Genomic DNA, 12191 nt, shown 5'->3' with positions numbered 1-12191 from the left:
AACAGATTTTTTTTTTTGAAAATTCCAAAATGGGAGGAAAATATATCATTAAGAACAAATCAAAATATCAGATAAATTCTTGGACTACATAATAATTATTTTCTTCGTTTAAAAATATAAAGTATTTTTAATTTTTTAAAGTGTAATTATTATCTTTTTTAAAAGTGTCCCTATTGACAATAACTTTATATTTATTGTAGAGTATTTAATAAGGGTAAATATGAAAAGATAGGGTTAGTTTAAAATAGATAACTATTTTATTGAGATGAGATTTAATTAAAAATGCCTTACATTTTTTAACAGAAAGAGCATCATTGTTTTTGTACTTATTTGTTGAGCACTTGTATATTTTTTATTTTTTTTTCATTCTCCATTCTTTTTGACCCTCACTTTCTGTAATTTAATTTTGAAGATAGTTAAAAAAAAAAAGGAGAATGACAAAGAGATATTAAAAAAATAAATTAATTTAAGTTAAGTGCCAACAGCCAAACTTTAAAAATTTATAACTCAATCTCTCAATTTTGTAATTACGTTGTGATAAATTTACAACTTATTTTTTAAATTTTAACATAACTGAAGAATAAAAATTTATTTTTTCTATTAAAATTTAAAATACAAGTTACAAATCCATTACAATAGAGTTGTAAAATTGAGAGATGGAAGACTTGTTTGCTTTTCATTTTTAAAAAATATTTTATTTTAAAAATAGAAAAATTTAAAAACTTGTTTGGATAAGTGTTTTCATTTAATTATTTTTTAAACTGTTTTTATTTTTTATTTTTAAAAACAAAAAAAATAGAAATCACTTTAAGTTGTTTATTTTTAAAATACACTACATTTAATTATTAAAAATTATAATTATTTTAATTAATTTCTATTATGAACCACTACTGTTAATTGTTTATAATCATTGGCCAAAAAAACTGCCTATAACTATTGTTATTAATTTATTTTTTAATTCTAAAATTGTTTTTTGATTGATATAATCAAACAAATTTTTATTTTGTTTTATTTTAAAAATAATTTTAAAAATTGTATCATAAAATAATATTTTTAAAAATAAAAAATGAGAATAGAAATTAAATAGGATCTTAATTATAAATTTTTAAAATTTGATATTTGACACCTGTTTTAATTATCCTTTTAACACCTCTATGTTATTGTCCAAAAAAAACCTATTACGTGGTTCGTTTTGATTGGCTAGGTAGGGCCACATGTAGGCTTGGGAAGTTGGAACTGTCACAGACGCCAGCAAATATCTTCGTAGTCAGCGCCGCCAGGGTCATGGGAGTTGCTGGCAATGGATTAAGAATGAATTTCTGGATGAACAATGCCATTATTTTGTTCGTTCCGAAGCAGAAGCCGCTGCTTCAGACTGCCATCGTAAAAAGTTCAAGTCTTGGAAAATGGAAGATTTCAGATCCAAGTCTTACGGCCATGGGAGGGTGCAGAATCAAATTGAGCCCTATTCTTGCTCTGGAACAGGATCATTTTCAACTGGGGCTCCTGGCATGCGAGATCTTAGATGCTACAGTGCTTCATATGCTTCCTCTGCTGCACATCCAACTCAAACCCACATGGGAAAAGATATGAGTTTCAAGTCCAAGAAAGGCAGGTCCACAAACAGCTCTTCCTCTAAGAACTGGAGTTTTACTGATCCGGAGTTGCAGAGGAAGAAAAGGGTTGCTAGTTACAAGGTATACACTGTTGAGGGTAAATTGAAAGGCTCTATGAGAAAAAGTTTCAAGTGGCTCAAGGACAAGTACACCAGAGTTGTCCATGGAGTGTAGCTAGATTTCAGTAATCATCTTGGTGAAGAATTTGAACTTTGAATCTCGTCTCAACATGTGCTTACCTCAACTGGCTATTTTACATGTTGATTCAGAAATAATTGGTTGCCCTTAATTTATTTGATGGTCAGAGTTCATGGGATGAAAAGCAGAGAAATTGTGATCAGTGTGTTGATTTTGGATCCTGTAGAATGTAGTCTTCTTGGTCAATCATGGAAAGAAAACATGGTATTTGCTTTTTCTTCTTTTAAATTTCTTTTTCCATGTATCTAAACTCAAATAAATGTAACTCATTTTGTTTTCGTGACATATTTCTTTTGTTTCTCTCTATCCAAAACCAAAACTGATGAACTTCAATCCATAAGGGGGCTTCTGTGGTTTCAAAATTGCTTGGAAACAGAAATTCCAGTTGCATCATTACCCTTGTGGTGGGTTCCTCAAATTTTACTTGATGTTGTTTTGTATTTTTGTTTGAATTACTATGATATGAATGTGCAGTGCACTATGACAGACTTTACTTTCCTGCATATCTGCATAATGATACTCTGGCTTGCGGAGAAAGATAAGGGATGCTATACACGTTCTTCTGAGAGGCATGTCTTTTTGGTGGTTCGGAGCCTTTTGCAAAACGTCTTCTATAATCTATACAGACTAAATCACTGTTCAAACATACTTAGATGAAGTTTCCGTGTGCAATTGCAATTTGAACACAGCCTCTAGTTGATTACTTTGAAGGAAGGAATGAAAATTCAATGTAGGGATCACAATTAGGCGTTGTTAATCGTGAATACTGTGCAGGCTCTGGTTGCAATTTTTTTCTCCCAATTATTATTTCTTCGTTAAACTCTTTAAGGTTTCTTGATAAATGTTCATAATCAAGCAAAGCAGCACAGTTCAGATGAATTTTGTCAAAGGAGTAACTAAGAAGGAAACAAGGATGAATCTCATTCTTCAGATTCACATGACTTTAGATAAAATATATCACAACAGCTCATCACTTGGAGGACACCAGTACACCACATTCTCCTCTATAACTCTTGTCATGAAGGGGCTTCGCCACCATTTATTTAAAGAATGCACAGTTGCTTGTTCTCATAAATAAGCTTTAGGTTGCTTGATAATTATTGTGTTAGAGGCACACTCAAACTATTGGACAATTGTTTTTGGAAGGGATTACGCTCAGGCTCTTTCTGAAATGAATATTGCAAAGAAGTAGAGAAAGTGAAAGCAAGAGAGCTGTGCTGATTGTATTCCATGCTGAAGTTTTCCTTTTAACTTGAGGCATAATTTGAGCGGAAAGTATGATTCATGGTTACAAGAGTTAAATGAGGAAAAATGTTACTGGGAGTTTCATAGCTTGCTCATAGAAAAGGTTGAAATCATCTGTTCTGGGTGCCAGATTTGAGTTACTTGACTGGTGGAAATAAATACTTAAAGTGACTGCAAATATTTAGAAGCAATATCTATTGCCATCTTTTGGTTGTGCTAACAAGAATAGTGCTGTGAGAAATTGTTCAGAAAAAGCTGAGATAAATTTGTTATGAATGTGAAGGTGGATATCCATAGCTGCTCTGTACCTTGATTGTTTACTTTGAGAACTTGGGCTATAACCATTGGACAATAAGAAATAAAGCATGAAAATAAAATTATAAAAAGTCAAAATGATGACTATGGTCTTCAATCTTAAATAAGTAGATTGACTAGAGTTATTAGAAATAAATGTCAATGTTTAGAAACAAGTCATTTTATATAGAATTATTAGAAACAAGCCCTTTAAATCCCCTTACAGTGAATAATGCGCAAAAAAGTGGGGAGGGGGCCACATCGTTCATTTAGCAATTAGCAGTGCAATCTTACAAATATGAACACAAGGCAAAAGAAAACGATTATCATTTATCGCGAGGACCAGTGGTATCAATGAATAATGAAAGCTTCAAATTAGACATTCTAGAAAAGATAAGAAATTGAAAATAAATAAATAAATATATATATATATATATATATTCTACAGAAATTCTATCTTTAAATGATAAGTCATTAGACAGATGTCATCAATCAGAAACACACATTAGACACTTCTCGGTAAAAGCTTGCATATAATATAATTACATTGATATTGCAATTTCTCTAAACAACACAAAATAATCGAACTCTTAACTTCCACATTCTAACTAGAATAGCTAAGCAGTTCATATTTCTTCTGAGAGCAATAAAAAAGGAGTCAGAATCAGACCAGTATCCGAAGACAGTTAATGGATTTAAAGAAGGCTAATTCAGATTAGTAAACTGTAAACAAATGTCATGCAGATTTATATATTAAAAAATAGGAAAGCCATGAATTACGTTGACAGAACTTCAGGAGGAAAACAATCCATGAACCCAGAAGATATTTTCCTTCTATAATAATCTCCACAAAACTTGCATCGTGGTAGCATTTTAAGTATCATCGAAAACAGGAGTAGCATGTCTAATTACATTGTCACTGGTTCAGTAATTTTGAACTGTGCCGTCCAAGACACATCAGGTATATCAATAACAAACTCACAGGATAAGAGACCATAACATTCAGGAGTTCCCGCCAGAAGATAAAGGCCAATTAGGCTCAGCTTTACAGCAAGCATAAATCTAAGCTCAAATTCGTTCATCAGCTTCTCAGCTTCAAGTGTATTCACAATCTAAACCCAGATTTCCGAGTTTAGATCAAACTTTCCTCACAGTTCAGTTCAGCAGCATCAGCAACTAGAGAAGTGCCAGACAATTCTTAAATTTACAAGATGAAAAGGTGGCAACTTAATAATGGGCCCTCTCATCATTCTCTAAATGCAAGCTCTCAATGCCCCTGACTGCTGATTCATAATTCTTGACATGAGAAGCATTTCTTCCAGAAGATATTCTCTTTGCATCTGAAGCTCCCAGTGGTGAATTTCTATGCCCGCTTGAAATTCTGTGAGCAGCTCCAGGGCTAGCTTCAGTAGTGCGAGTTCGTGGATCCAACTCCCCACCAACAAACGCATCGCGGCTACTTGGAACAGCAACACGCCGAGATGACCCACTTGACTGACCCAAAATATTGTTGCTTGGAGACTGCATGACAGAGAGATAATGGCCGTTGAAATAAGCTGAAATATTAAAGTTTGTTTATGAATTGACATCATAACACATATTGAAGAGGAATGGTGACCAGGTTCCTCAATGAAACTCATGATCTCCAAAATCCAAACAACTGACCATGGTATCCATAAATATAAGGATTATTGGTGACTGGATTTTTCTGCTCTGAGAAACTTACAGAATTTAACATGGGGCCTGACATTCTTCGCCTCACAGAATCCATCGAAACAAGACCAGTAGTTCGCCCTTCATCCCCTCCTGTCAGGGAGATAGACAAGCCAGCATAAATCAGCTCAAATGAAAACAAGCTACTTTCAGAATCTTAAAAAAGATAAAATTGGAGAAAAAGACAAGACAAGCTATCATAAAAACTAGTCTAGCTGAAAGAAAAAATTGGAAATACCAAAGGTACAGGAGACTATACTCTTCAAATATCAATAAATGATTGGGGAGCAACAACACACACATAGAAGGAACACATTGATTGTGCCAAGGATAGTGGTTACACAATAAACAAGGAAAGCCAGGCACTTGCGGATTAAGCATACCAAGGTAACACAATTGTGAATCAAGTATACCAAAAGGGCATAGATGGGACATATGACCTATCAATAAAGTAACTTGAAAAAAAAAAAATTACCAGTCTGTCTATCAGCATTAGCCACAACAGCCGGCATTCCAGAACTAGTCCCAGCACTTGGGCCCTGAAAAATAACCATCTCAAACTTTAAAACATTGATCATAAAAAAAAGGATTCAGGGAGAAACAAGAAGAGAGAGACAATTACAAGGGCACGTGCAGGAGGAGTAGCCAGTTGTGATTGTTGGTACTTCAAGATAGTCCAGTCAAAGACATAGTCAAACTGGAAGCCTGTCAAAGTTGTCACAAAATGCAATTAAGAAAGCACGTTCGCATGATCCTTCAAAAATTGAAATGAAAAGTATTTTTCGAAGTATACATGTGGTCAACATAAAATAACAGACTAAAGAAGAGATTTCTAAAAGACAAGTTCAAACCTTCCCGAATAAAGAGGTCACGAAATATCCTTTTCAGGTAAGCATAATCTGGCTTATCATCAAACCTTAATGACCGGCAGTAATGGAAATAAGATGCAAATTCTGTTGGATAACCTCGGCACAAGGCCTGGAATGAACAATATGTTTTCAGTGAAACTGAAGAAATATAGCCCGTGCTATGCACCAGTAGCGGATAGCAATAAAACTTACCTCAATTGAGGTAGAAACCTTCTTTTCACTAATTTTCTCATATTTCTGTTTCTTAGTACCAGCTTTAAGTCCCTGCCAAGGAAGACTACAAAGAAAATAAAAATTAAACACAAATTTTGCAAAAAAGCATTGGAAAGAAAATAAAGGGTAGATGGCTATAATGACCTTCCTCTCAGAAAGTACATGAGGACATAACCAAGAGACTCTAAATCATCTCTTCGGCTTTGCTCTATGCAGTGATCATCACAAAAGAACAAACATCATATATCCAACAGAGAACACCACAACTTATCATTAAAAAAAATAGCAGTGAAATATATGATGACACAAACCAATGCCAAGGTGAGTGTTCATGCTAGCATATCTTGCAGTTCCTGTCAAATTCTTATTTTCCCTGCAGTTTTAATGATTAAATAGATCACACATCCAGTGAATCTTGTGTGTAATAAACTACTGGGAAAAAAAGGCTCAATTATTTATTGTCATAAATTCAGGATAAAAAGGGGAAAAGATGAAATGAGAGGCCTGTAAGCATGTGAAGATCTCACACACACGAGACCCCTTCTCTCCTGTTTATAACCCTAGAAAATAGACATTAAGAAGAAGACAATATTAAAGATAACTAAGATTCCTAGACAACAATCAAATTGCAATTCAAATTGTGTTGAGGCTAAATTTTAAATCAAGAACTGTATCAAATCGAACAATTTAGAAACACATTGAATGATAGCTTGAAATATATATCACATAAAAAGTGTATACTACTTTAAAATAACTCAATAATAAATTAAACCAAGGGTTAACAAAAATTTAAGTCTCAAAAAAGGAAAAATATAAGGCTCATAACCAACTATCTAACTAGTAACTTAAAAATTAAGAAAATAATTGAAACCAAAAAAAAAAAAAACTCTCCAACTGATTTCCATATTGCATAAGTTTGGGTTTCAGGCGTGTACTGTGTATTGTATAATTGTGCTGTAAGGTGGTGTGATGTTCAAGCTTAGTGCATGCTGTGATGTCACTGTGCAGTGTGTATATGAGGCTCAAAGTGATAAGAACTGAAATATTAAGCTAGATTTCTTGTGGCCTCCCAAACCATTACCCTCCTTGGCACCCCCAAGCAAAATTCAGCATAATAAGCATGGTATGCGTGATGCAGTAGTTAACACTCGGCATAGGACCAACAAAAAGCTCTAGCTAAAATATGTATTATGCAAAGAGGGCAAGATTTATTTTGTTATTTAGCTTATTATTGCAACCATATGTTTGTAGTCATTCAAATGGGCTGATAATGCAGAATTATTTATTTCCTGATCTTGGCAAGTCTCGTACAAAGTTTTCAAGAAAACAGGTTATTGATCCAGTTTATTATTGCAACAAAACGGGCTGATAATGCAGGATTTTTTGCAATCATAATCTTGGAAGTGATTACTTCATCCTCCGTATTACTTCCTTATCCTGATTAAGCAAACTCATTTGTTATTACATCCTAAAAAAGGCATTAAAACAATGACATGAAAGCGCACACATTTCCAAAAATTTTCTGACATGCAAGATCATGACATAAATTTCATTCTCCTACAGAGCCCAAGCAGCAGCAATAAAACTAAACTTGATACACATCACAAATCGTCATACCTGTAAGGAATGTGTTGATGAGTTGAACTATCTCTATATTTCTTGGCCAAACCAAAGTCAATAATATAAACCTAAATGCAGATAAATGTCATTAACTACTCTTATAACAAACATTAAGACAGCTAACAAATCACATGTAAATAAGATTAGCCACCTGGTTTGCACGCCTTCCTAAGCCCATAAGAAAATTATCTGGTTTGATATCCCGATGTAGAAACGATTTAGAATGAACAAACTCAACTCGGTTGATCTAGAAAATGATGCCAAGATCATAAGCTCTTATATTGAATATTGAATTAAATATATATCTAAATTACAAAGTTAAAGGTGCCTACCATTTGATCTGCAAGCATGAGAACTGTCTTCAGTGATAGTTTCCTGCTGCAGAAGTTAAATAGATCCTCAAGACTGGGTCCAAGCAGATCTATCACTAGAACATTGTAATCTCCCTCCACTCCGAACCATCTAACATTTGGAATTCCAGCTGTCAAGACAAAATCCAATATTAGGATGGCATAAAACTTACAACCAAAAGGGGAGGAAAAAAGTCTTCATAGAGAAGTGTATAATGATACAAAAAATAAAAGTAAAATATATAAAGAGTCAATACTTCCTCCCTGGAGAATTCTGTACAGCTTGGACTCATACAACAACTGAGGATGCTTTGTCTTGACATTTTCCTAGCACACAGGAAAGGGAATAAATAAAAGAAACATAAAAAAAAAATCAACTCTAGTGCACTTGAAGATACAGGAACCATCTTGATGGTTACTTCAAGTAAGATACAACTAGGAATTAAGAAGTTTCTCTAACCAATGAGCTATCGTCAAGGGTCATATGCATTAAGCTGAAAATGCAATCATGAAAGATGACTCTCATTACTAACACACATGCCCACTCATAATATGTCACATACAACAACTTTTGTTCCTGAAAAAAGAATAATGCATGGACAATAAGTGCCTCTAAAAGAGTATAACCTTGCACTTAAATATGGTTTCCACCCTAGAGTAAAAGAAGAGTAATTATTTTCAAACCTCTAATAACATTATGACATCTTACAACCAATGACCAGTTTGATTTTGCTCTCAACTAGAAAATCTTGTTAGCTTGAGGAAGATTCCAATTCTTAGATATATTAAAGATATCACTTTTTAAAAAACAGAAATAACCTCGACAGCAAAACCCAAGCCCCAGCTAATGAATTTAGCATGACATCATACAATACTTAAAAATACGAGAATATGATGATGTAAGTAACAATACTTTCTGATAGTCTGATTCCTCCACTACATAACTTCCATTTGTCCCTCGTTTATTAGAATTAAAATTGGTTTAGGCAAAAACGTTAGGAGCATTGGTCAAACATGGTCAGAAATGGGTTGAAATGATTCAGAACGCCAGAAACAATTTTGTGAAACCAACTTAAAGTGGAAGAAGCATAAACTGTGAAAAATAATGTCCTTAATACGCGATAAATTTTAAAAAATGAATTAAGATACACTTCCCGAGATTAAAAATCTGCTAAAAACTCTGAAGTTGGATTGCAAACAGCCCTGAGTTGCAAATTAGGACTGAAAAGACCAATTTCTAAATGCTCCGGTGTATGTACCTTTAGACCCCTTTCCAATGATTGCTACCTATCACAATCCCAACTTAGCAAAGAGGAACCAGCTCAGCAAAGACGTTGGAATCAAATAATAAAAGCATATAGCGATCTTTCGTAGCAATCTTTTGGCACTCCCAAATTAAGACGGCAAGGTATTGACGCAACTCAAAACCGCGCTTTCAAACAACTATAAACAGAAATTGACTTCAAATAAAACCATCCCCTGAAAATAACTTCATAGGAAAAAAAAATGCAAACCCATCTCCTGTAATTAACTTCGCAAAAAAAAAATAAATAAATAAAGAGCAAAAGTAATATATATAACACTTACAAGCTTAATTGCGACCTCTTCGTTAGTTTGAATATTAGTACCTGCACACAACCAGGGGGGAGAACTACCCTATCAACACCATGCCCAGAACAATATAAACAGCAAGAAAAATAAAAAAGATAAAAGGAAACAAACCTAAATAGATCTCTCCAAAGGAACCACTGCCGATCTTTCGGCCGAGCCGAAACTTATTGCCAACACGGGGTTCCATTCAAAAAGCAAAAAAATGGAAACCCTAAGCTAACAGCAGCACCTAATTCTAAATAAGAAAAGCATGCAACACCTATTCTCAGCACCAAAAACTGGAATCCATTAATCCGATGCGAAAGACGAACAGTTAAAAAGAAGAATATTTTTTAAAAAATAAATTCAATAAAACGGTGAAGGGGAAAAACGAAGAATTTCTTCAGAGATCTGGGCGTAGGAAATCTCCAATATGAGAAAAAGTAAGCCTTTTTTTTTGGTTTTTGATGAATAATAATTACAAAATCTAGGGTTTGGTCAGGTTAAGAGAAGGGGAAGGGTTATTGGTTAAAGAAAAAGTAAGGAGGGAAGGTCATGGTGAAGGAAGTGGGTGACTGGGCGCTCTCTCTCTCTCCCCCCCCACTAATTCGAATATGGTTTTGTTTGATCCAGTCGAAGCAAAGAGCAATGCAAGATTATTGCAACCGTCGGTTATTTTGGTTTGTTTTTTTTTTTTTTTAACTTTTTAGTTTTTGGGATACATTGTCTGATAGGATTATTTATCACACCAGGAAATGAGAGGCGAGTCTATGCGTGTGTGGCGTGTAATCTACGTGTGGCCACTACGAAAAGAAGCATTCGCGCCGCTGTCACTGGGGGGTCCCACCGCCACTTGCTTTATCAAGCACCATCATCCATCCAGGATTATCGCCGAGCGTCGTATGGCAAGGACGGACGTAAGGTGACTCATGGGCCATGAGGTGTGATCTTCTGTTACAATTTTTCAAAAAAATGAAGCAATGATTTTACCTTTCTATAATTTAAAAACTCAAAATCTGCACGAAATACTCATCCACAAAACATAACATGATATTCATTAATATTTAATACAATATTGATGAATACTCAACATAATATATATACTTTTTCAGTTGATTTGTGGATTGATTAAAATATAAAAGTCACATAGAGCATGTATGATATAATGTCCATGTTTGTTTAGTTGATGAATAAGTTTAATAAAATGTACAAGTTATATAAATAATGTAGGACATAATATTTATAGATATACAACACGATATTCAAACATCTTCAACTGAATGTCCATATGTGTCAAGTTAACTAGTAGGTTTAAAATATACAATTTACATAGACAATATACCACAAAATATTCATGAATATACAATATGATATTCATCAATCCAACACAATGTACATGTGTGTTCAATTGATTAGTAGATTTAATAAAATATAAAAGTTATGCAGATAATGTACAACATAATATTTATGGAAGCACAACACGGTGTTCATACATTCTCAATTGAACACCCATGTGTATCAAGTTGATCATTTCACTACTTTCAATTTGTTTCTTTCATTTTGATTAAGGGTAGAATTGTAATCTCACTCTTAAAAAAAATTGAAACAACGTCTCTTAAGCCTGCAATGCATTATCAAAATTTATTAGATCCAATGTGTAATTTTTTATTTTTTGAGACTTGTAATATGATTTTCCTTTATAAGTTACATTAATACAAGGAGCGTCTCAACTTCAACTCTCGAAACAAATTACTCACTATGTATGGCTTAAAAAATTCTAAAACATTCCTGCAGGTTCAAGGGTGCAAATTACAATTAATGTTGTTGGTCCAGTTACCAAAATGCCCTTGCCTTTTATTTAAAAAAAAAGTTTCTAGTTGTCAACAACTAGAGCTCCACCACGGCTGATTCCATACTAATGCCACTAGCTGTCAGAACTCTAGCACCAGTACGATGGTCAACAATCGATCAAATGATCAAATGTGCTAAGGGGTCAAGGATAGATTTGAACCCTTGACCCTTGGTTCCTCAAAATGAAGAGAGCCTTAAATAAGCACTTTAATATATATAGTTTAAAATCATATATTCCCTTCGATAAAAAATATAAAATATTTTTAATTAAATTTTATTTCAATAAAGTAGTTATTTGCCTTTAAATTAATCATATATTTTCATATTTTACTCCTATACAATAGAATATTCCACCCTAAAATAAATATAAATTGACTTATTCAATAGGGATATTTTTAGAAAAAAATTATTACATCTTAAAAGATTAAAAATGTCTTACATTTTTTAACATCTAATCTCTCAAAAAAATTTATATTTTTTAACAGAGGGTGTATATATATATATATAGTAACTTTAACTTCCAAGTATTTTTACCTGTTGTTGCATATTTTGGACATTTTATTATGTATATCCAAACAATCACTTCTATATATTCAAACATTACTTATTTATACATGAAAAAATTGTCAATT

At 33.4% G+C, this 12191-nt stretch overlaps 2 protein-coding genes across 3 annotated transcripts; one reads left to right on the top strand and one right to left on the bottom strand.

The window, feature by feature from the left end:
- Window positions 1-1270: 1270 nt before the first annotated feature.
- LOC129309631 (uncharacterized) lies at window positions 1271-2239 on the top strand. Its single transcript, XM_054951279.1, has 2 exons — window positions 1271-2018; window positions 2156-2239. Exon 1 carries the CDS (start codon window positions 1407-1409, stop codon window positions 1788-1790), a length of 384 nt encoding a protein of 127 aa, XP_054807254.1. The 5' UTR covers window positions 1271-1406; the 3' UTR covers window positions 1791-2018; window positions 2156-2239.
- A 1925-nt stretch (window positions 2240-4164) lies between these two features.
- LOC129308732 (casein kinase 1-like protein 1) lies at window positions 4165-10362 on the bottom strand. Of its 2 annotated transcripts, none has more exons than XM_054950063.1 (14): window positions 9841-10362; window positions 9706-9746; window positions 8376-8445; window positions 8101-8249; window positions 7920-8015; window positions 7766-7836; window positions 6460-6521; window positions 6293-6356; window positions 6128-6212; window positions 5918-6044; window positions 5689-5771; window positions 5542-5605; window positions 5080-5159; window positions 4165-4909 (listed from the first exon to the last, which is right to left on the bottom strand). In XM_054950063.1, exons 1-14 carry the CDS (start codon window positions 9914-9916, stop codon window positions 4607-4609), a joined length of 1371 nt encoding a protein of 456 aa, XP_054806038.1. In that variant the 5' UTR covers window positions 9917-10362; the 3' UTR covers window positions 4165-4606. The 2 variants fall into 2 exon arrangements, with proteins under 2 accessions (XP_054806038.1, XP_054806039.1); XM_054950064.1 differs by having other exon boundaries at window positions 4165-4874; window positions 9841-10354.
- Window positions 10363-12191: the final 1829 nt, after the last annotated feature.

Source organism: Prosopis cineraria, unplaced genomic scaffold (genome assembly GCF_029017545.1).
Source record: "Prosopis cineraria cultivar Desert tree isolate PC_DT_omini unplaced genomic scaffold, ASM2901754v1 PC4, whole genome shotgun sequence".
Lineage (NCBI taxonomy): Eukaryota > Viridiplantae > Streptophyta > Magnoliopsida > Fabales > Fabaceae > Prosopis > Prosopis cineraria.
Note: the sequence above shows the minus strand (reverse complement) of the source record. Positions and strands in the feature narration are given on the sequence as shown.

What these genes read in the sequence shown, in the direction of transcription:
- LOC129309631 (XM_054951279.1), top strand. Translation starts at nt 1,407, where the DNA reads ATGGAAGATTTCAGATCCAAGTCTTACGGCCATGGGAGGGTGCAGAAT.
- LOC129308732 (XM_054950063.1), bottom strand. Translation starts at nt 9,916, where the DNA reads ATGGAACCCCGTGTTGGCAATAAGTTTCGGCTCGGCCGAAAGATCGGC. An exon ending in TCATGCTTGCAGATCAAATG is followed by an intron (nt 8,016 to 8,100) that starts GTAGGCACCTTT and finishes ATCATTTTCTAG; the next exon opens with ATCAACCGAGTTGAGTTTGT. An exon ending in TAGGAAGGCGTGCAAACCAG is followed by an intron (nt 7,837 to 7,919) that starts GTGGCTAATCTT and finishes ATCTGCATTTAG; the next exon opens with GTTTATATTATTGACTTTGG.